Raw genomic sequence first — 24,539 nt, 5'->3', positions numbered from 1 at the left:
AAGTTGTACTATTAGCGTTCACAGTTAACGAAATAATTCGCGATAAAGCCCACCCACTCTGCTGTTCTTCGAAATCAAGCAAACGATTCATTAGATAGTCTACTACGTTTGAATTAAATAATTTTTTCAAATCTTCCTCCTCCAAATTACAATTTAAAATAAGAAAATTTCTTGTATTAAAACTAAATTCTCGAGCATCTAAGTCTAAATTATCGCTATTTGAAGATGATTTAACAAATTCTGCACAAAATTCACAATTTACTTTTAAAGGTTGATTATACTTGTTAAAAATATGTCTAATCTTATTTGAAAATACTTTACTACTATCACTAAAAAATGTTCCTAGTGTTTTATGGCCCGAATTAATAATAATGCCTGTGCTCACCCTTGACTTAAAGGCTGTTACTAAATCCCTCCATTCCACTAATGGTCTTGCTTCGAGGGATGTGCCGGATATAGATGCATCCAATTGATTGATTATCAGCTTATAACGCTCCATCTTCCCGGCGGCTGCTGCAAGATGTTTTTTATCCGCTACCGATATCATAGCTTCTAATGAAACTTTAATCGACTTTAGGTTGGCGTTGATCACGTTTATCATTTTTGGAATCTGGCATGCCATACCATGATGGTAATTTTTATAAAAATGTTCGATCAAATTGACCGATGCGTGTATATTTTCGATAATTGAAGACGAAGACATTTTTTTTAAACGATTGGTAAATTAGGTAGCTTTAGCTAATGAAATACCTAGATACTAGTTATGAACTGGATATTAGACGTATACCCAATTGTTTTTATATGAAGGTGCTCCCCTCCTCTGCATCAGGTACATTAAAAAACAATTATGATAACAAGCATATCGCATTTATTAATATTATTACAATATCAATTCAATTGCTCATAGTTACTAATTCTATTTTCGGTATATCATTTTTGAAAAAACCAGTTAACACTATACCCATCTTTAATTTGTTTAATTGATTGACTACTTCATCATCCATTTCTCGAACCATCCTTTGCGGTAAAAATATTGATGTATTATTGACAACTTCACATACGATTCCTCGTCCAAAATGCGTGATAATCGATTTCATTTTTTCAATCTCGTATATTTTTCCGCCCTCCATGTCTTGCAATTTAAGGACACTCCTTTCAACAATATTTCCGATCGCGTTAATTCGTTGAAGTGACTTATTTAGATCCATTATTTATTTATTGGAATAGTTAACACCAACTATATAAGTTAGAAAGACTTTCTTCTACTCAAACAATGTAGGTACTGACTATATTAATATCAAACCGCTTCTTATATATTAACGCGGCATCCTGCGCCGGAAATCTTTATCAAACGGAAAACATTCATTAGCAAGAAAAACGATACTCGACAGGAAGTCTTAATCAATAGGAAACAGTGAAATATACAAACGAGGAACATTAACATAAAAACAATACGCGGCAACCTACGGAAATCTTAATCAGCAGGAAACAGTGAACTTATAAAGACAACGATAACATTCAGGAAAAAACGTTACAACAAAAAGTAAAAAAGAAGTCGGGTTGTTAAGCTAATTATAGGAAGCAATGTCAGCATGAAATCAGACGATGTGGCGAGTGGCGGCTTAATCAGCAGGAAACAGTGAAACTATAAATGCAACGATAACACTAATCAGCAGGAAAAACGTTAGAACAAAAAGTAAAAAGTGAAACAATGCCAGCATGAAATCAGACGATGTAGCAAGTGGCGGGGGGAGACCTGGTGACCATAGCGAATCCTCATATAAATATGTTGATGCTTCTTCTCAATTTCAATATTATTTAGTACACCTATTTCAACACGTTTTAAAAAAATCATAATGGAAGATATCGATGAAGCTTTTGTTGATACTGTGTTTGCCAGTTTACCAGTTATTGATGGTCATCGTCAAACTCTCCGCATTTCTCAAGAAGAAGAAATTTTGCTGTCAGCAGGTCTAGTGCAATTCCAGTTTGTAAATACTACAGAAGGCGTTTCCAAATTAATCTATCACCACCAACCTAGGAGTTTGAAAACAATCAGCGCAATTGTAACATTAAACCAATTTAAATTACGATCATTTCAACATGAAAATTTATTTGGGCACATCCACTTACCTGAAAGTGTTTTAAAATTATGGCAAGCAAGAACACTAAAAATTATCTGTACAACCGAAATTTTTGAAACGTTATCTAACAGGGGAATCTACAAGACAACAATAACTCAAAACTTAAAAAAATCATATCCTTCTACTTTGATCGTTGGTATTAATAACACCTCTGTTCTGAATCGAACGCTCACTCGTAAACAGTATGAGGAGGCTGCGCAAGTGTTGGAATATACGCATCCCTGGATAACACCTTATACACCGGCATCTCCATCGTTATCATCTACTTCTTCAATGCCTTCGTCTAGTGGTGAGGATGAGCAGGAAGATTTTCGATCGATTGAAATGAATGAGCTTGAAAATGAAGTAGATTATAAATTTCGAATCAATCGTTTAGTTAATCGAATTGAACTGGATAAACAAAGTCTACGTATTTATCCTCAACTAGAATTGGAAAGTTTACCGTATCATAGATTTTATAGACATGTAAATGTAGATCCTACAAAAATTGATTTGTTACAATACCAAACTTACCTTGATAGCTGTAGTTGAAATGGGTGTAATAAATAATATTCAAAATGTTATTGTTTATTTACAAGTGCGTTTAAGCGTACAATTATAGAATCATGAATAATCTACTTGCATGAAATATTTATTCTTTAAGACAATTATCTGGTGGAGAAAGGTATCTTCTAAAGAGATATCGAATTTACAAACGTATTTAAAAAGCGTACAATTATAGAATCATGAATAATCTACTTGCATGAAATATTTATTCTTTAAGACAATTATCTGGTGGAGAAAGGTATCTTCTAAAGAGATATCGAATTTACAAACGTATTTAAAAAGCGTACAATTATAGAATCATGAATAATCTACTTGCATGAAATATTTATTCTTTAAGACAATTATCTGGTGGAGAAAGGTATCTTCTAAAGAGATATCGAATTTACAAACGTATTTAAAAAGCGTACAATTATAGAATCATGAATAATCTACTTGCATGAAATATTTATTCTTTAAGACAATTATCTGGTGGAGAAAGGTATCTTCTAAAGAGATATCGAATTTACAAACGTATTTAAAAAGCGTACAATTATAGAATCATGAATAATCTATACTTGCATGAAATATTAATATTTATCTACTTGTTTTTATTCTTTCAGACAATTGTCTGGTGGAGAAAGGTATCTTCTACAAAGATATCGGTTTTATTATACTTGTATTGCAAATCAATTTTTCACTTACGGTCCAACTCTGATGAACGCAGTGTTAATCAACGAGCTCGCAAACAGCCATATATAATTGTCTCCGAAAAAGGGCTCCATATAGAGCAGCACGTCCCGTTTTTCCTGATAGTGTAAATTATGCGAGCAGGGACACATCACCTTGTATCCCTAAGAATATTAATTTAAAAGAAATAATATAATATATAAATAAACCTACTCGCGGCACAAAATCACACACTTGTTTGTACACCCATTGACACTTATTCATATCAGATTCTTGTTGAGCCATAATTGCACGCGCTTTTTAAATACTACGGGATGATATTAAAAACATTTATATTTATACAGAATTTGCACATCCGTAAAAGATAGACACATTTTCCTTTTAGTCAACAATTATCTAGTAGCATCCTCTCATAATTATAAAAAGTGAGATAAATCTCATGCGGTTATTTTTCTCTTTCTTCTTATCTAAAATTCTCGCATGCAGTAAGTTCAGAGAGATTGCGAGCCAGTGTTTTTTATATCTAATCTGCTATGAATAGACAATAGGATGTTGCATCCTCTCAGAAACGTTAGATTGCAAGTATTGTAGCATCCTCTTATTTTTTCTCCATTAAAAAGAAAAATGTAATTTCTTCAGCGTCCGAAACTATAAAATAAGAGCCGCCTAATGTGAATTTGCAGTTGTCAGGTGATTACACTTCAATTCATATCGATCATTAAAATGGATCAAATACTTCGCAACATTGCTCAACGAGAGGAACAACAGGAAAGTAATTATATTAAAACGAAAAGTGAATTGCTAAGTTTAAGCGTGAATGATCTATTGAAAATCTGGACCAAGATCCCCGCTGTATTTCAAGGAGATCGTCAGCTGCGTGATAAAATAAGGTGTACAACACATTGGAACAGACCGGAAGATCGCATTCACATCGATGGTCCACCGCCGTTAATGATTTATTGTAGAAATTGCATGCTAGACCGTACACTAAAAAATAATGTAACTCCATAATTTCCTATTATATACATTGAAAAATAAAATGATTTACGTTTCTATACGTCTCTTATTTTAATCTCGAGCGAGCTATGGATAAGCTATAGGAAAAAAGCGTTGAGGTAGCACCTACCCTTTAGGGGGTACCTCCTACCGGGTACCCCTTACGCCGTACGATCTATCGCCACACCGGCGACGCATCGCGCGCCAAAACTTCTCGCAATACTTCAACCTCTAAATCTTCATATCACGAATACGCTGCTGGTCTAATACGCTAAACGGTCACGCTCGTAATTCACATATCCGTGGTTCAAACCCTCGCAACGGCAAAAATCTTTTTTTCTTTCATTAATTGCTGTGACGTCACGCCTGGCCCAGAACGTACAGATCATAATAAGTTTAATCAACACGTCACAAAATGGCCGACAAATATGCTCCCATTGGCTCACACGTGACCACGTGACCAACTTCCACGCTCCCCATTGGACTGACGTCATTTCCTGGTCCAGAACGTACTTTGATATACTACTACGGTTTTGATTTAAAAAACCAAAGACTGTAGGTTATTTATTAGAAATAAGATTAAACTGCCATTTTCCATTTTGATTTCACAAGGTAAGCTTTTTTTACTTTTTAATTAAAATGCTATATATACCTTTATATGAGTGTGTCTTGTTTTGTGTCCTTAGTCGTTCGTTTAACGATGATTGAAATTGAAGCTTCGCAATTGAGATTCTTAGATTTTTTTCCTTGACTTGGTTTTACTTTTTTTAACGAACTGTGATTTCTAGAACTAAAAACACTTTTTTAGCGATGCTGAGAAGTTACCTTTACCACGCAAAAATAGATAACCAAACCACCTCCGTTTAAATTGTTGTAGTATATCTTTACCTACTTTAACCAGTTTCTAGATCAAGCTCAACTGTGTAACTGATCTGGCAACACTGATGAAAATATAGAACAATACAATCAACGGCTCTATACAGGGTGGTGCCTAGCGCAACGCAGCATAGGGATTTCAATGGTAATTTCTTTATAGTCAATTACTAGCTCCCCTAATTATTTTAGAGCAAAAGTCTAAATATATTTTTTTAGAGAAAAAATACTGCATCTGTTCATACTTTTAGTTATAATTTTCCATTTTTCAAAACCGTATAAATCGACAAAATAAAAAATTACATTTTTATAAATCAGTGATGCTTTGGAACCTTTTAACAAACTACAAGCGCATCGCATCTAAATTTATTATGGTTGTTTGACGTCGAACGATTTTCATATTTAATTCTGTTTCAACTAACTACTAACCGACGCAATAAAAGGCATCTTAGGGTAATGTTTTTTTAGAGAATGTATGCTGCATCTGCATCAGATACTATTTGTTTATCATTTTCCGGAATCAGAGTACCTCCTACATAATCGAAGAAAAAAAACGGATTTGAAGAAGATTTGTTCTTAAACTTATATTCGGATTTTCCGCTACTGCAACCAAAACGTTGAATGTATTGTCGTTTTCCTGATGGTTTTGACGGACATTTTGAACGTTATTGCACTTGCAGTTCTTTAACTAATTTATAAACAAGTATAAATTTAATATACGTCAAAGGCAAATAATGAAACGTGATCGCCGTTTTTTTAGGTAATTCAAAGGCATATTTGATTTATTGTAAAATGAACCTTTTTATTTTGTCGATTTCTACGGTTTTGAAAAACGGAAAATTATAAGTAATAGTATAAACAGATGCAGTATTTTTTTCTCTAAAGAAAACGTATTTAGACTTTTGCTCTAAAATAATTAGGGGAGCTAGTAATTGACTATACAATTCCTCTATTGTCCCATAAAATATCGCCCGAAGCGTTGAGTATTCGTAGAAAACTTTCGGCCTTCTTCTTAAAAGTTTGCGGCATTGACGCATTTATTTCATCTTGTGATATTCCTGTAGGCCTCGATTCAATTGCTATGCTTACAGGTTTTCGCATTTGTTCCGCAAAATGTAAATATTTCTGTAAAACTTGAGAATACTGTTGCCACTTTTCATATGGAGAATGTGTAGAATTTAATACGTGTGACATTTCGTCATCAATCTGTGATAAAACATCTTCCTTCCTAGTTTCATTCGCTTTAATTCGTTGCATAAATTCCTGCGGTACGAGTAACATTTTCTTTGCGTGTTCCATGATTATTGAAAAAGACGGACCTAACACAAAGGGTAAGAGTGCACCTCCGTTCTGAATTAGTATCTGTTTCTTCTTTTTTATCTTTTCTCGGGGTATTACCATACGCCTTAAGATGGTTTTATGCAGAAGCTTTATAAATCCCGCGTAACTGTAAATCTAATACGTCATTATAATATCGCGAATTAATTTGAAAAGATGAGTCATATTGATGCACCTGCATTTTTGTGAGTCATCACGAAAACAAAAGAAACTGATTGACAGCGACGACATCATGTCTACACTATAACAATAGAACGATGAGTCACCGTTGTGCAGCTGACAATGAGTCATCATTTTGCAGGTGATTATGAGTCATACTTGCGCAGAAAATCGGTTTAAGCCCTATGAGTCATAGTTGTTGCGATGCGTCATCAGAGATTTTGTGAGAACGATAGACTACTTTTGATGGGACTGTACATGCTTGTATAAAATCAGAGATGTTCAAGGGAGAAAATTACTTGCGTTCTTACTCTGTACGTGCGTGCTTTTTCGTGTTTTTACGTTGTTTGTGTTTTTGTTGAATTTGTGCAATGGCTACCCATTTTAAGTTGTTGTGCCGTGTGTTCGAGAGTGGCCTTCTCTCAGAAGATGATATGGTGCAGGCATATTATTACATGCTTAGGATGGTTACTTCCGGGGAAGTTACACCCGACGCCGATGATATTGTGCGCTTTAGGCGCCTTCGTGAAGCGGCTGGCGCAATTCAAACTCGACTTCTTGGACAAATTATGGTAAGTTTTTAATATTTGTAGGACTTTTACGTGTTCTAGAAACAAATTTTCTTCGTAGAATGCTCATCAGGTTCGTGCGGCAGTCAACCCACCGTCGCACCCCTCGAACTTACTGTCAGTGTAAGTTTACTTTTAATTTAAAATTGTGCATGTCTTAATTGTAAATTTCTTTGTAGAATCCTCCACAACAACCTGCGTTTACTGTTAAAACACAGTCGCAAGCGATGGACCTTACTGTAAATGTGAGTACATCTTATTTCTTAAGTTGATGTTTCCTAACTGAAATTTATTTGGGCAAAAGGCAATTCCGCAACCTCATTTTGCGAAGGAACAATCGCAGCCGATAGATCTTACTGTCAATGTAAGTTTACTTTAATTTCTAACGTTGTGTATTTTTAATTTGAATCATCATTTCAGAATCCAGCGCAACCTTCGACTTCAGGAGCGATGCCTAAACGAAAGCGTGCTGCTCCGTGTGTAAATAATGTAAGTTTAGGATTTAATCATTTGCCTACAAATTTTAATTTCCGTTTTTGTTATAGCCCCAAACATCTACGGAAAACACTCTTCTTACGGGCTGCGGTACCACTACCCGTTACCAGGTACTCTCCGAAGGGGAAACTGTGGTAAAAAAATTTAACCTTTCGGCTAAGCGGATAACGATTAAATTTAATGAAGTCACAGACAATGAATTAGCATTAGAATGGCTCAAGGTACGCATTCGCTAATATTTTATGGATATATGTACAACTGAAATTTTTGTTACAGAAATCCTTAACTGAATTAATTGAGTACATAACTAAGGGCCGTGCTGCGGATGACCGAATCGGGATGCTCATGTCCAATGATGAGTTTCCTGACAAACCACTCGCTTTCTCCTTCCGCCGCGTTGATCAGCTGTCGCCAGAAGTTATGATAAAGATGATGGAGAAAGTTCTGCAGAGTAACCGATCCTTCTTCAGCAGCGACGCTCTCCGTATAGACGTAAGCCTGATTACTCTACCCGCTGGGCGAGGACGACAATGGATGACAGGATGCAGTTTTAAAGAGTTCTGCCTTAAGAAACGTGGTATCATTTCAATAAAGAATCACGATACGTTGTGCCTTGCCCGTGCCCTGGTGACGGTCATAGCATTCAAGACCAAAGCAGCTAATTTAAGATTGTTCGAGTCCGGTCACCCCCTTCAGCGGCAGAAAGCCCTGGAATTGTGCGCTGCTGCCAGTGTCGACTTGAGCAATGGAGGAACGATCGATCACATACGTCAGTTTCAGGATTACACCATCGTAGTGTACAACCACAGGATGGGAAAAACGGGGTACTTTGAGGGGCCACGGTCTCCACAACGTAAAGTGCTTAACCTCCTCTTTGAACAGGAACACTATAACGTCATCACAAGTTTGACGTCTGCGTTCACGTGTGGGTACTTTTGTGAGCTGTGTCGTATGCGAATGAATGGTCGTCGGGAACATAAGGACTGCAAGTATATTTGCCCTTGCTGTCACAACAATCCGCCGTGCAGCAAAGTCAACGCTGAAGTCAAGTGTGATAACTGTAATCACGATTTCCGGGGACAAGAGTGTTTTCAACTGCACAAGGATCAGGGATTGTGCGACAGTCTTAAAAGATGCCGTAGCTGCTTAGCTTCCATTTGGAAGGGTACGAAAGCTCACAAGTGCGGATTCAAAAAAATGCATTACGTGCCAAGCTGATCGTCCTATAAGAAGACATTTGTGTTACATGTCAAAGAACTCACCGAACAATAAGAAGTTACAGAAAGACTTCGTATTTGCATTCTATGACTTCGAGTGCCGACAGGACGACGCGTATGAAAACCGCCCAGCCACTTTTCTGCACGTGCCAAATTTGTGTGAAGTGCAGCATATGTGCCGTCAGTGTATAAATAATGATACAAGCATCAATACTCCGTGTGTAAATTGGGGTCCCCGACAACATATATTTCAAACATCCCCCGTTACCGAACTTTTAAACTACATTGCTAATATGGCCCGAAAAAATCGTGAAGTTGTTGCCATAGCCCACAATAGTAAGGGTTACGACAGCATATTCATCCTAAGGGAGATTATGAAGAACCCTTCGGCATGGAACCCTCAAATTATCGCAACGGGTACTAAGATTACGTCGCTAGCGTGCAACAACAACGTCCGTTTCATCGATAGCTTGAACTTTTTACCCGTCCCTTTAAGTGCGTTGCCAAAGACATTCAATTTTGAAGGCTCCAAAGGATATTTCCCACATTTCTTTAACACGATTGCTAACCAAGACTACGTCGGAGCCCTACCTGCAATAGATTTCTACGGAGCCAATGAAATGTCTCCGAAAAATCGTAAGGAATTTATGCAATGGTACGACGCAGAAATCGCCAGGGACGTCATCTTCGATTTCAAACGTGAAATTGTGACGTACTGCACCCAAGACGTCAACATCTTGCGACGTGCTTGCATAGCATTTTGAGCAAACTTTGTGAAGGAGAATATGGTGGATCCGTTCCGAGAGTGCTGTACGATTGCCTCTGCGTGCAGTCTTGTCTTTCGTCGGAATTTCCTTCAAGAAAACACCATAGGTCTTATCCCCCCTGGTGGCTATCGCTGTGGTGACAAACAAAGTAAAGTAGCCATCAAATGGTTGCTGTTGAAAGCCCAATATGCGCCTGATCTCAAACATATCGGAAATTCTCGGGAAGTTCGTCTCCAAGAAGGACTTCTCGTAGATGGATTCTCACCAGCAACCAACACTGTTTTTCAATTTCATGGTTGTTACTACCACGGCTGTGAAGAATGTTACCCAGATCAAACGGCTCCTTTGAATGGTAACAAGGAAGACAGTATGTTCATGCGCCGCGAGAAGACCTTAGCCACTTCATCCCGTATACGAGCAGCCGGATACCAACTTGTAGAGATGTGGGAATGTGCATTCCGCACATTTCTCACGAGCAACCCGGAAATTGCTACTTTGTTGGAAGGTAACAACATTATGAAAAACGAGCCTCTAAATCCACGCAATGGTTTCTTTGAGGGCAGGACCAATGCTGTCAAACTTTATCACAAAGCCGAGGAGAAAGAAGCCATAAGGTACCTTGACGTCTGTTCACTATACCCCTACGTGAACAAGTACGGTAAGTACCCTGTTGTGCATTCATGGGTGCTCGTTACGACTGAAGAACTTGGAATTGTCAACCTAAACACTGCCGAAGGACTTGTAAAGTGCACCATACTTCCTCCGCAGAATCTATACTATCCTGTACTACCGTATCGATGTCATCAGCGCCTTATGTTCCCTTTGTGTCGCACATGCTGTGAGACCATGCAACAGGAGGTCTGCAATCACTCTGTAGAGGATAGACAATTTACGGGGACATAAATTGCTGATGAGCTACGCAAAGCCACATCCCTAGGGTACGTGGTGCAGGAGATTCATGAGGTATGGGAGTACACCATGACTCAATACGACAGGGCACGTAAGAGCGGTGGATTATTCGCCGGGTACGTGGACAATTTCCTTCCGCTGAAACAAGAATGCAGCGGATGGCCATCATGGTGCACTGAGGAAAGGACAAAAGACTAATTCGTGCTCGAGTACTTGGAACGTGAGGGAATTAGGTTAGACCCTACAAAAATCGGTGACAACGCAGGTTTACAGTATATCACCAAACTGTTCTTAAATTCATTCTGGGGGAAATTTGGCCAGAGGGATAACCTCACCAAGACAGCTATCGTGTCCAAAGCGCACGATTTCTTCAATATGTTGACGAATCCTTCAATCGAAGTAACCTCCATCATACCTGTCAACGACGAAGTCATCTTCGTCAATTCGGCCCTGACTGAAGAAGCCGTGGAACCTTTGAAGACTAGCAGCGTCGTGCTGGCGGCCTACACAACCGCTAACGCTCGCCTAGTACTATACGAGTATTTGGAACGGCTTGACCAACGTGTACTATATTTTGACACAGACTCCGTCATCTTTACCGAACAGTCAGGAGAATGGTCACCTCCGACCGGAAACTTCCTGGGTGATATGACGGACGAAATAGAGTGCTACGGTCCGGGGAGCCGTATAGTAGAATTTGTGAGTGGCGGCCCTAAAAACTATGCGTACAATGTGTTTGTTCTCGGTGATAACCGTGAAGTGACGATGTGTAAAGTTAAAGGACTAAATTTAAACTATAAAAATAGTGCAATAGTGAACTTTGACACAATTAAAGATCACGTTTTGAACAATACCCCTGAAACGTTTGTGGAGACGGATCGCCGAATTGCACGGACATGTACTTTCGAGGTCATTTCAAAACCTGAAAAGAAAACGTATCGTGTACATTACACGAAACGTCGTCGTTTAGAACAGGGGTACGATACATTACCTTATGGGTATAAGGTATAGTTTTTATTTTGTTATGTAAATATCTAGTTTTTTAGATACAGTGTACCGACATTGCAAGATTTAACTATAAGAAGAATCATCAATGCCGAAGTAAAACGAGAAACCTTACCACTCGTGCTTGCTAACAGGATTAGGTCGCTACAGGAAGAGCAAGTAATGTTTGGGAATGATGCCCGGGACCTTAGACTAACGGTAGCATACCTGAACGCTGACAGGATTGTCCTTTACAACAGTATCATCACGCGAATCGAAGCAATACAGATATTAATCGAATGGTTTACTGACAGCCCGCTAGATCCCGATAACGACTTTCCTAGGTTAGCAACTCACGCCCTGGATATGCTTGAAGCTTTTATTAATACCGCTAATCAACTGATAAGCGATTACGAAAATATTCAACGTCGCAACGATCAACTTAGAAGGTGGTACGATAGTATTTTTTAAATTGTAATTTTTGTTTGGTGATTGTAATTATTCTTGTTCATTTATTTCAGTATTATAATAAACATCATTAAAACGTGCTTTGTTTATTTCTCCCTTCTATTTCAGAATACTGAAGTGAGAAAGATAGACGCAATGTGTAAGAAAGAGATACAAAAAAAATTCAAATTTCCCGCCATCCGCCATTTTGTTTTTCAGCCATTTTATTTTGATTAGAGTAATTAAAATGTAATTACACATGTGTGTAATTCTTGATTATACGATCAATTTAAATTAATCGATAAATTAATTAGATCAATCAAACCGCGAATTAAATTAATCGAACCGCGAATTAAATTAATCGATAATTAATTAGATCAATCAAACCGCGAATTAAATTAATCGAACCGCGAATTAAATTAATCAAACCGCTAATTAAATTGATTAAGCCGCGAATTAAATTAATCGATCCGCGAATTAAATTAATCAAACCGCTAATTAAATTGATTAAGTCGCGAATTAAATTAATCGATCCGCGAATTAAATTAATCCACCCTCGGATTAAATTAATTAGAGCAATCAAACCGCGAATTAAATTAATTGATGACGTCATCAATCAAATCAAATGCCAATAAAGACCAAAATCGTACCAATTTTAATTAATTAAGACCAAATTCCAAGAAATTAATCAAATTTCCCAGAAATAACCCCGCCCACGTGGGCGAACCCCACCAATCAATTTAATTAACCTTGATTGACCCCGCGAATTAAAAAAAAGTGGAGGGGCGAAGTGTCGGTCTTCTACTTACACTGCTTCTCTTTTATGCTTATTTTAATAATCGACACTAGTAATATTCCATAGGCATTCGTACTCGCCATATAACTCAACTAATTTTATAGTCTCGGATTCGGACCACTTCATTTTCAAAATGCACCACATTAAACAATAAAGAATAAACCGGCGATTCTTCAGTACACGCTCCACTAATACCAAGACTATTTTCATTAGTAGAGTGACGGTAGAGGAGAGAGAAATCGGTAGTGGGAGAAGGCAAGTCGGCGAGTTACTTTACCACCGTGCGATCTAACTCTACTCTACTAAAATCTAGTACTCTACTCGCCCAATTACGTTTTCATTGGTAGAGTTTGAAGTATAGTTAGTACTTGCCCAGATTACTCTACTGCTAACGCTACTAATGAAAACGAGGCTTTATTGCGATAACTCCGGTACACATGATACCAAGACCCACGATGGTCCAAAATAAAGGATTTGGGTGGTATTCCGGATAGTCGAGTGGCACAGGCGATAATTGGTTGGCAAGGTTCTTTAATTCGTAAATTCCGGCCATATCGATTTTACTAATATTTGGTGTTACCAAAAGTTTGAATTTATTATTCGGAGTTAACTTGAGTTCTGGTAGGATTAGGGGTTTTGCTTTTTTAATCTTCAACGATGTGAATTTGCAGATTAGTTGCGGAAGGATAGAAACAGAGGAACCAACAACGACGACGACGATATCGACGAAAACACGATCATGTGAGATTTATGAAAGCAAATTCTGTAAACTTTCGTTATAACAACAACGTACTTCAAGATTATCATTCGGACGTGTGTGGTCTTCACTGTTTAATGTTCCTTTACTTTAGTTAGAGCTTACAATATAATAATGTCCGATTTTGTAGATATTTTTACAACGTGTTTAATTCAAAACGATGAGATATTAAGTATTTATATTATGCTGGTTTTTATACGATTACATTTCTATACTAATAATAAAATTCTTCTTCTTCTATTCCTCTATATATTACAGTATAGAAGTCGTCAGGATCTGTAACTCTAGGCAAATCATCATCATCTCGATCCATCAAGGCCCCAGTCTCGTCACCAGTCACTACTTAAAATTAAAAAAAAAATAAAAAAGCAACCAAAATAATTAACAATTTTTGGAGCTTACTTGTAGAGATACTCTCGCGGTATAGGGGACGAGGTCGGCGGCGGCGGAACGTTGTTGTTGTTGTTCACTGCCTCGGAATCCCCTTCAGCCTCGCTGTCACTCCTTAAAATAAAAAAAGACCAATTACATGATAAAAATAACATCTTACAATATAGTTTTGGTACTTACGTGTCGAAGTTCACATATGGCAGCGGTTGAAAGTCATCATCTCCTTCAGTATCGCTGTCACTTCTTAAAAAAATCAAATTAAATGTAATAATCTCGTTTTTTGCATTTACATGACGACGTATGACGGTATTGGAAACGGAAGTTGAATGCCATTGTTTCTGGACACGTGCAATTGTAGAATAACGATTATAGCGAAAATTTGAATGACTTATCATCTGTTCTTACAGTGTTAATAAAATTTTATTTTATGAAAACATTGACATGTGGGAATACTTATTGAATTTCGGTATTGTATTAGTAATAGTAGTGAAGCTCGTCATTAGACAAAAAAAATCTAATTATGTAACGCACTTTAACGTACTAATTTTTTTTTAAGTACCTGCTAATTTACACTTTCTTACACAATTACCTATATCATTTTTAAGGTAGGTAACCTTAAAAATGATATAAATAAATATTTCAAAGGAGTTTTGTCTACTATAAAATGCTCTTGTTTTTTTTACAAATTTTCATTATACCTATCCAAAAGTTTCGAAATTTTCTACTCTTCGTCGTTTGGAACAGCTTATTCTATATTTTTTGGACTCTGCTCTGCTAATCCCATTATAGTGATTACCTCTAACACTTTTTCGGTCATTATAAACATATACTGACCCCTTATCGTTATTAAGAACCATATCGCGCATCAGATCGAAATTTATTACAGAAGAATTTTTGAAATTCAAAGTTATACCTTTAACTTTGCATACGGTTACGGGTACACCCTATAACTATAATTAAATTATAGTTATAGGGTGTACTACAAATTTTGTAGGCCCCGCGCTAACAAACTCCTCTATATAACTACCCGGACGCATTTAGGCAGAACGTACCACGTATTAGCTATACGACCAAATTTGGCCGCTCTGATTGGACCGCGACGAAACAAGGTACGTATTGCCTAACTAGGTGTCAGACGGATTATCATCACATCAATTGATTTTTTTTGCATTACTGCGCTTGTCTTAACTGTTTTGATTTAAAAAACCAAAGACTGTAGGTTATTTATTAGAATTTATTAGGAATAACAGTAAACTGCCATTTTCCATTTTGATTTCACAAGGTAAGCTTTTTTTACTTTTTAATTCAAATGCTATTTTGGTGGTTGAGTGCGTGTTCTTTATTGGTGGTCTTAACTATTTATTTTACATGAATTAGAATACAGATAATATATACAAAGGTATTAATCGTCGCCGAAAAGGCGGAGCACGAGTTGTTTCCGATGCCGGTCGCGTACGACGAAACGTCTTGGGTCGTTGACGGCGACGGTGAATGGGTTGATCGCGTGTGCTCGATGGCGTTGGCATGTGATCGACACGTGTACCTGCCGAAGTTACGCGTGATCGGCGCGTGTACCACCACACTATATATATATATATATATACGTTTATTTGAGTGTGTCTTTTTTGTGTCCTTAGTCGTTCGTTTAACGATGATTGAAATTGAAGCTTCGCAATTGAGATTCTTAGATTGACTTGGTTTTTTTAAACGAACTGTGATTTCTAGAACTAAAAACATTTTTTTATCGATGCTGAGAAGTTACCTTTACCACGCAAAAATAGATAACCAAACCACCTCCGTTTAAATTGTTGTAGTAGGGTAGGGTGGGGCAGGTTCGGACAAGTTTTTTCAAACATTAATATTTCAGAGATAAGATAACATTTTGAAACTTATTCAGCTGCCATGCACACCTTAGTCTATTTCTAACATTTTGGCATTATCTCAAGCGAAAAACTGCAGTGGTTTTCGTTCAGTTACAGTTTTTCCAAAAAGATGCATTAGTGGGGTATATTCGGACAAGTCTAATAAAATTCAGAACTTATTAATTTTTAAGAGAAATAAAAGGTTATATATCAGAAAAAGTTTATTGAACGTTATAATATAACCATCAAAATAGACATGGATTTTGAAGAGCGAACACATCCTGAAAGTGCCTGGTGCTGCCTCGGGATTAGGTATTTTCGAAACTATATCTTCTCTGGAAACAGTCGAAATATCTTGCAAGTCCGGAAAGCGGAATCCGTTTTTATACTTTCTCAAAAAATTCAAGGTGTAAGAGTCATCATTATTGCAAGCTTCCACTCTGCCGATGTAATGAAGTGTCCTTTTGTTGGTCGGAAATTTGACAAGCAAATAATCATTACTATGGATTACGTCATCATCCAATAGCATGAGCTCATCGTCATTGTCTTGAAACTCGTCCAGAGAATCGGACAGAGCAACTTTAAGAGTATCACTTCATAATATGTAACATGGGGCACATTCGGACAGTCCGAAGCTATCCCACTAGATTTGTCCGGAAGTGCCCCATGTTACAAAAATCCATAGATGATAAAATAAAAATTCGCACATGGTTTATATACAGGGTGATTCCTATAGTACCTGCCACCGTTTGGGAGTGTATAGGGGGTGCCTAGGGGAAGTCTTTTCATATAGGACACTTGGGGTCGGAAATCCAAAATAAGGGCGCCAGAACCAAATTTATCTTCTGGAATTTCACGCCTGTATGTAGGCAACCCAACCGACCGACGTTTCGCGCGGAGCGATGCAGAGCGAGTTAGCGCGAGGAAGCGACATGGGAGGAAAGGAGGGAAAACGACAGTCAAAAGCAATAACGTTTACAAGTGTTCAACGTGGCCACCGTTGTTCTCAATGCACTTCCTACATCTAGCCAACCACTCCCCTCGAACTCGCGTGAAAACTCCTATGTCCTGGCGAACAGCCTCTCCGGCCATGACGACGCGCGCAATTAAGTCCTCTTCGGATTCGACGGGAGTCTCGTAGACGTGCGCTTCCATCACACCTCACAAGTAAAAATCTAATGGGGTGATGTCGGGCGAGCGGGCAGGCCACTCCACCGCACCTCCACGGCCGATCCATCTGTCCGGATAGGTTTGGTCCAAGTGTTCCCTCACCTGCCGCCCGTAGTGAGCAGGGCACCCATCGTGCTGGAACCAGCGGTCCCAGTACAAGTTCACTGGAACATCCATTAAAAGTTCTGGTAGCACCTCGCGCAGGAAAATCAGGTAATTATGGGCATTTAGACGCGGAGGGAGGATGTAAGGCCCCAGTAGGTTGTCCTCCAGGATGCCAGCCCAAACGTTTAAAGAAAACTTGTCCTGGTATCCTCGCGTAAACGTTTCATGAGGATTGTGCTCCGCCCAGTAGTGGCTGTAACGAGGATTAAAGGTCCCCTCTCTTGAGAATCCTTTCTCGTCAGTAACTAGCACGCTCCTCAGAAAGTTCGGATTAGCTTCTTCCTCCTGGACGACTAAGTTGCAGAATTCCAGCCTCCTTTCATGGTCACCCGGCCGTAACTCTTGCACTTTCTTAAACTTATAGGGTGTAAGTTGTTGTTGTTGGCGATGTTCCACACTGTGTGTTGACTACAACCCACCTGATCTGCTACAAGTCGAGTGCTAGTACGCGGGTTTGCCTCGAAACTTTCCAACACATCCTCCTCTAAGGCATTTACCAACGGGCGATCGCGATCACGGGCGCTAGTGGGCTGCGAAATAGGAGGAGGTCGGTGTAAACAAACAAACTTTTCGAACTGGGTGCTTAAATGACCCAAGTATCGATGTGCATCACGAATCTGTGTGTAAAGTTAAGCCTCCGTCAGCTTACCTGCAATTGCCCTGTCTCGCACAGTCGGAAGTGAACTACTTGAAAGACCTGTCTGCAGGGTAACTGACGGTTTGGATACCGCTCAGCGTACGCTCGTCGTGCAGCTCGTGCGTTACCATTTGCCAATCCGTGTGCACAGCCGGCCGGTTGGGTTGCCTACCTACAGGCGCGAAATTCCAGAAGGTAAATTTGGCTCTGGCACCCTTATTTTAGATTTCCGACCCCAAGTGTCCTATATCAAAATACTCGCCTACGCACCACCTACACGCTCCCAAACGGTGGCAGGTACTATAGGAATCACCCTGTATAATTACGTTTTAGTTGATAATTATTTATTGTAAAATAATTCTACCATACACGAGAATACTCACTAACCGAAGCCAATATGAATAATCTCTGACTTTGCTAAGCTGTGATGCATTTTATATACCTCTTATCGATAAACAAATTAAGAAATAATTAAGTAACTAAATTTCTAATGCTAAAGTACAATGAAGAGAAGGCAAACAGCGTGATGATAGTATACTAAACAAGATAATGAGATATCAATAACAAAATAAGATGATTCATAGTTAAACACAAATTGAGAGATATAATTATATGCCGTTTTATGAGGTTATGTATCGCTAAACATATTATTATCTACAGTAAATGGGATAAAACTTACCTCACTGGTGTTCTCAAGCCGACAAAGGTTACGATAGCTCTATTGAAATTTATAAGAACAACTCTATTTTTGAATTTTCTCAAATAAATAATTCCTGAGTGATCGAAGTCGCCAAACATTTACGTACTACAGAACTACTAGTGTTTAAACATATTGCATTGTCAATATGGCAAGTGTCATAGTACTTTAAGGTGGTAAATTTGAATTGTCCGGAGGTGCCCCATGTCCGAACCTGCTCCACCTACTCTTTACCTACTTTAACCAGTTTCTAGATCAAGCTTAACTGTGTCACTGATCTGGCAACACTGATGAAAATATAGAATACAATCAACGGCTCTATATAGCACAAACTAATCACATTCGCCAGCAAATTAAAAAAAAAACATGAATAATTAGGTTAAGATATTTTAGATTTTGATTACATAAGTAAAATTTTATTTGATTATGATTTTGTAAGTCGTACAATCCACGGCGTTGAACTTAGTTGCGAAAAATGCTTCATCCATTTCTTCACTGTCAAGATTAGAATAAAGAGTAAATTCACCGTTTATATTATCTTCAATTTTGTAGGTTAATTCTTGTGGCAATAAATTTAGTACATCTCTTTCCATATTATTATTCTCGTTTAAAAACACGAAAACAAAACGATAAATGCACACTGCATCAACAACGCAAGATTGCAAAATGTACCTATACCTACTTCCGAACCCATCTAGTTAAAATGTACCTCGTTGCCGCCATCACCAAAGCGGTGACAAACCGTACCGCGTTAGGACCCAACTTGGAAAAACGTACCGCGTTTCGCCGTGGTCCAATCAGAACGGCCAATTTTTGCCGAATGGTTAATACGTGGTACGTTCTACCTAAATGCTACCCGGACGCATTTTTTCGTTTCCTATTTAAAAAAGGAAAACAAGTTGTAAAATATTAATTTAAGCACTTTTATACAACTTATTGATGATTCACCCTGCACTTATCAACATAGGTATTTTTGTGGGAAAGCGTACAATTATTTGCAGAAGTTGGCATGCTTGTCACTGTAAAGTGTGCTATTTTGAATTGTGTTTTTTACAATATTAGGTGAGTATTTGCCCAAAACCGCAAATGGAGAATATTGGGTTAGTCATAAATACTCTCCTAATTTTTATATTAGCCATAAATTATCTATTGGCAGAACAATTTAAAATTGTTTGACATATATCAACACAAAAATGTAATTCCGACCACCCTTTTTAATAACAGGATCGATGTGTTGGCTAACATAAGTTAAACTAAATGTGCTCGTGCTCATTTCAATGAACTAACTTGCATTACACAGCACTTACATATTCATTTATTTCTAATCTAATTAGACAGAACAACTACTTACCTAGTGTATACAATATTATATTGAGGGAGAATAAATTGCCTGTAGATATTAATCTAATAAACCCAGTTTTCTATAATTTGCATTTGAAGTGTGGTCGGTATTTATGAACAATAATTCTGTTCGTGTATCGAACCCTGTCCACATGGTCGATATTCGTGCAATGCATGATTTTTATCGTATAGATCATACCAACCATATTTCGGATTTTTTTAATTTAATAAAAAATTTCAAAAAACTACCATAACTTATTTTTGTGCATAGACAAACCATGGAACAACAACAAGAAAACTAATGAGGCATTGCTCAACGCATTGACTAGTAAAAAGGAGGGAATGAGTATTAGAAGAGCATCTGCTCAGTTTCACATACCCAAAACAACGTTAATAGATAAAATGAAGAACAAGTATAAAGAAGGGGCAAGACCTGGGGCTCCCACAGTTCTCTCCTCGGGAGGAGAACAAAGTTTAGTGGAATGGATCTTGTACCTTGGGAGGGTGGGCTTTCCAGTAACAAAAGCTCAACTAATGGAAAGTGTAGCAAAGTTAGTGACTAGTCTCGGTCGACCCAATACATTTAAAAATGGAATGCCGGGTCGGCATAGGTATGAAGGCTTCTTATCTAGACATATGGAACTACCCGTATATCGCAAAATCTAACGCAACGTCGTGCCGGCATAACAGAACAAGCCACACGTAACTGGCTCGATCGGGTGAAAAACTACTTCCAAGAAAATAACTTCGGCGATGTTCTCAAAGATCCACAAAGTATTTTTAACTGTGACGAAAGCGCGTTCTTTTTGGCACCGAACGAAAAACAAGTCGTTGTTAGAAAGGGTTCAACAAAAATCTACACGAGGATTCAAAATGACGAAAAGGAGTGCTTGACTGTGTTGGTTACGGTATCTGCGGATGGGAATAGGCAACCTCCTTTAGTCTTAATGTCCTACAAAAGGGTTGATGACGGGGGAGAACTTTTATTAGTACATAACCAACGTATTTCATCCATGGCTAATGAAATTCGAGATACCAATGCCAGTAGTTTTATTCTTGGCCATTCTTCTCATTTGACTCTGCATCTATCAGAGTTTTGAAAAGCTAGAGGAATCATTTTGACAGCTTTATTGCCCAATTCAACTCATCGCCTTCAACCTTTGGATGTTGCAGTTTTTCGGCCAGTAAAGGTAGCATGGAAAAATCAAGTGCAGAAGTGGAGATTAAGTAATAACGGTCAAAAATTAAAGCGTGAGGATTTTTCTTCGTAAATGGAGATCTGTATATTAGAAGTTCTACCAGGGAATACAATTCAAAATGGATTTAGAATTTGTGGCTTGTATCCATTTTCACTTGACTATTTTGACTTTCCCAAATTAATAGATCAAGTTGGACGTCAACATTCAAAAGAGACTTCCACAGTTTCCGCACGTGACAATGAAATTCATACTGAAACTTCAAGAAAATCACCAAGTATTTTGTTAGAATTAGAGAAAAGGATTGATCCATATACCCTTATGGAATTCCGCATGTCAAAAGAATCATGGACTGGTAAAATCAATGATGAGTCTTTTTTCTATGGAGAAAATTTAAAGCCGAATGTAGTGGTAGTTCAGAAACTCATGAAGAGTTCATTGAATATCAAAGAAGAATTGATGCTGAGAAGAAAAGGAAAGAGACGGCTAAAGCGGAAAGAACTGTGAAGAGAAAAGGAAATGCTTCCAAGACCCTCAACAAAAGTGAGGGAAATCGCAAATATGACGAGGGTTGTTACGTTTGTAACAGTTTTATTATGATATCAACATTTTGTTCGTATTTCCATTTCAATCACCCTGTTTATAACTTTTCTATTCTGTGGTAGTCACCTTCACATTCGTTTATTTCCGTACCTGCCCGTTTTAATGTTTTATATTTCTATTATTGGTCTAAAAGCCAATTTCCGCTTTAGATAACCTATGTAATTTGATACCGTAACCATATATGGTATTGTAAGCTTCGATTGACCGCGTTATTGGTTGGAGCAAAACTTCGTTGTTTCATTGGGGCCGGAAATGGAAAAATTCAGCGTGTTTTACTTGCTAACCCGAAGAGAACGGTCGTGCGGTTCATCCTGATTTAAGTGCTAATTTAGTTCCTGTTCATTTTGTTTTCAACAATTTGGCGAAAGCATCTTTAAAAACAAGTGAACCATCATTGTACCTGCCATTTCTTTTTGGGCATGGTAACCATTTAATCCGAAAGGAGTTCTTCTAAAGGAACGTAAGCATTTGTAAGTTCTCTGTGTGTTCGAATCCACACTACCGTTATTTCTATTTTAGGGGACCATTCTGACAACGATCGTAGGATAACTTCCATTCACTTTCGTACGTTCACGAAGCTCTTTTATTTTCCGTTGACTCTCTCCATATAGAGGTTCGCATTTATTCTTGTGTAAAAACGTACCACCCATTAGTTTATTATTTTAGAGTTCACGTATTGGGGTCAAGAACTACGATCCGACTGTTTACCTGTGAAACGAAACTATAGACCACATTGTGTTGCGGATAAGGGGGCATAGGAAAGTAAATCGACTAAGTACTGGAGTGCAGTGTGTACGATCTAGCATCAAACCATTGAAATAACTTAATGGCCGAGTCGTACATATCTTGAAGCCGCTACCTTACTTCCGACACTTTGTGTAACACTTACAGCAGCATTTGTCATTCAACGTGCAACCATATACCAGGACCTGTGGAAAAGAAGACCTAAATATTGATCGTACGGTGATGTAGCATTGTTAAACCTTTTTGTAAATTTGTGTGTTTGCATTTGACCCACCTCGGTGGTGATCAATTGATAATTGGCCTGCATAGAGCCAAGATTATTACTGTTAATTGGTAAGCTTGACATTTTTGGGGTACAATATTTTAGCTAGTCAAAAGATTACTCTCGTTATGGAGTGATAACAATTTATGTAAGGTACGAACGAGCTCGTAAGAACCGAATAATTTCATTGCCCACTTAAGCTATAAATTAAGGTATCTATTTTCAATTTAATTCATTATTTTGCCACTGTAACGATATTTGTGTGTTAACTCCAGAGATTCTGGTGTATTTTATTCAACATTTTATGGGAAATTTTATGTAAACCTCTTCTTTTGTTAACTTTGGGAGGATTCATATTTTGAGTTGCTGCTTACCTTAAATAAGATTATGAATTCCCAGTGGGGAATCTAAGTTGTGCAATTTTGAATTTATTTCATGGTGCAGTGCACCGAATAAAACTTTTTATTTGTGGGTCATTAGTTGCCTATTTTAAAGCTAAAGCTACCTTTCCTAGTTCCGATAGTGTAAGCGAAACTTATATTGGAATTAGGTGGCGCCCAGGAAATTTACAAGAAGCCACAAAAGTAAATAGTGAAGATTTATTTGGAATCGATGATATATGATGAGCCATTACCAAATGTATTAATTCTGTCACCCACTACCCTGTGTATTTGTCTTGCTCTCTCCGCTGTTTACTATTTGGTCAACAGAGCTAGCTGGCCGGTCAGCGGCGTGTGTTTTTTTTTTATTAAAGCACATGGTATTTTGTAGCGCCTAGCATTTTGCAGCTTGCGCGTTATACGTTATCGTTACATATGAGCAGGAACTGTTTCCTGGTTTAATAATAAAAAAAATGAAAAAGGAGCAACTGTAAAAACAACGGCCATGAGCGGAAAAAATTGGAAGTGGCCGGAAAGAGACGATATTTTAGAATATAGTGAAATTGATATAATGTCCACTATTAATCCTCCTGTCCCGTTAAATAAAAGAGGAATCTATTCCGTACCAGAAGTGGACATGATTCGTACCTCTTTAAGGCAATAAATAGTCTTGGTGGGAATCCATGGTGGTAAAGCTCAAAACGGGGTTACAGTTACAGTTGAATAGGAATTTAACACACTAAACCTTCCCCATACTTCTTTATTAAAAATTGTGAATAAAATCACATAGCGACTATAGTTTCGACCTAAGTCATTTTCAAGCTGTAGGAAAATTGTAACTAATAACGAGTAACAATCTTGAACTATACATACCTTAAAATTTAAAACATCAACAACAGCAAATAGGAAATTGAAAGTACAGAAGTTACATTTTTTTATCAGTATGCTGGAAAGAACATGTGTTAACCACTAGTTGAACATAATTAATACTTACAGGAAAAAATTTATCCAATATAAAACAGTTGGTGTTAGGACATAGAAAAGTGGAACAAAATTAACATAGTCATGATACAACGACGATTAATTAATTCATGCCATTAGAAAATGGACGCAGCCATCTTGTACAAATATAGTCAACGACTTAACTCGAAAGGTAACGAAAAGGGAAAGGTTAAAGAAGGAAATAAAAAGCGGGAAATTTAAAAACAACAAGGTTAAACAGGGCCGGATTAGGTAACGGGACGAAGTGAGAAGAAAGGTGAAAGAATGCAACATAGCTTGCATTAGGCTATTGTTATTTAATTGTACTAAAATTTATGGGCCAAACTACCCTGTGCCTGCTGATGGCAGATGTCGGGACTCGCGGAAAGATTAATGTGCCCTCAAGTTGAAAACCCCCCAATCTGCTGAAGGCAGAAAAAGGGGAAAA

At 37.8% G+C, this 24,539-nt stretch overlaps 3 protein-coding genes and 1 long non-coding RNA gene across 7 annotated transcripts; 3 read left to right on the top strand and 1 right to left on the bottom strand.

Moving 5' to 3' along the window:
• Window positions 1-6,223: 6,223 nt before the first annotated feature.
• Window positions 6,224-12,210, top strand: LOC116167335. Of its 4 annotated transcripts, none has more exons than XR_004144506.1 (8): window positions 6,224-7,294; window positions 7,353-7,414; window positions 7,471-7,536; window positions 7,596-7,655; window positions 7,712-7,780; window positions 7,837-8,007; window positions 8,063-11,656; window positions 11,726-12,210. XR_004144506.1 is itself a non-coding variant. In XM_031482675.1 (7 exons), the coding sequence occupies exons 3-7, from the start codon at window positions 7,519-7,521 to the stop codon at window positions 9,002-9,004; spliced, it is 1,260 nt and encodes a 419-aa protein (XP_031338535.1). In that variant the 5' UTR covers window positions 6,224-7,294; window positions 7,353-7,414; window positions 7,471-7,518; the 3' UTR covers window positions 9,005-12,210. The 4 variants fall into 4 exon arrangements, 2 of the variants coding, with proteins under 2 accessions (XP_031338535.1, XP_031338536.1); XR_004144507.1 differs by having other exon boundaries at window positions 11,718-12,210; XM_031482675.1 differs by having other exon boundaries at window positions 8,063-12,210.
• On the top strand, window positions 9,297-9,767 carry LOC116167084 (probable DNA polymerase). The gene has a single exon (XM_031482323.1). The coding sequence runs from the start codon at window positions 9,297-9,299 to the stop codon at window positions 9,765-9,767; it is 471 nt and encodes a 156-aa protein (XP_031338183.1).
• Window positions 12,211-13,931: 1,721 nt separating the features above from the next.
• Window positions 13,932-14,570, bottom strand: LOC116166525. Its single transcript, XM_031481498.1, has 3 exons — window positions 14,234-14,570; window positions 14,066-14,167; window positions 13,932-14,002 (listed from the first exon to the last, which is right to left on the bottom strand). Exons 1-3 carry the CDS (start codon window positions 14,446-14,448, stop codon window positions 13,993-13,995), a joined length of 327 nt encoding a protein of 108 aa, XP_031337358.1. The 5' UTR covers window positions 14,449-14,570; the 3' UTR covers window positions 13,932-13,992.
• A 7,503-nt stretch (window positions 14,571-22,073) lies between these two features.
• Window positions 22,074-22,925, top strand: LOC116167469. Its single transcript, XR_004144538.1, has 2 exons — window positions 22,074-22,184; window positions 22,244-22,925. It is a non-coding gene; the product is annotated as an uncharacterized LOC116167469 (long non-coding RNA).
• The last annotated feature ends 1,614 nt before the right edge of the window (window positions 22,926-24,539 follow it).

The sequence above is a fragment of the Photinus pyralis genome, unplaced genomic scaffold (genome assembly GCF_008802855.1).
Source record: "Photinus pyralis isolate 1611_PpyrPB1 unplaced genomic scaffold, Ppyr1.3 Ppyr1.4_LG3b, whole genome shotgun sequence".
Classification (NCBI taxonomy): Eukaryota; Metazoa; Arthropoda; class Insecta; order Coleoptera; family Lampyridae; genus Photinus; species Photinus pyralis.
Note: the sequence above shows the minus strand (reverse complement) of the source record. Positions and strands in the feature narration are given on the sequence as shown.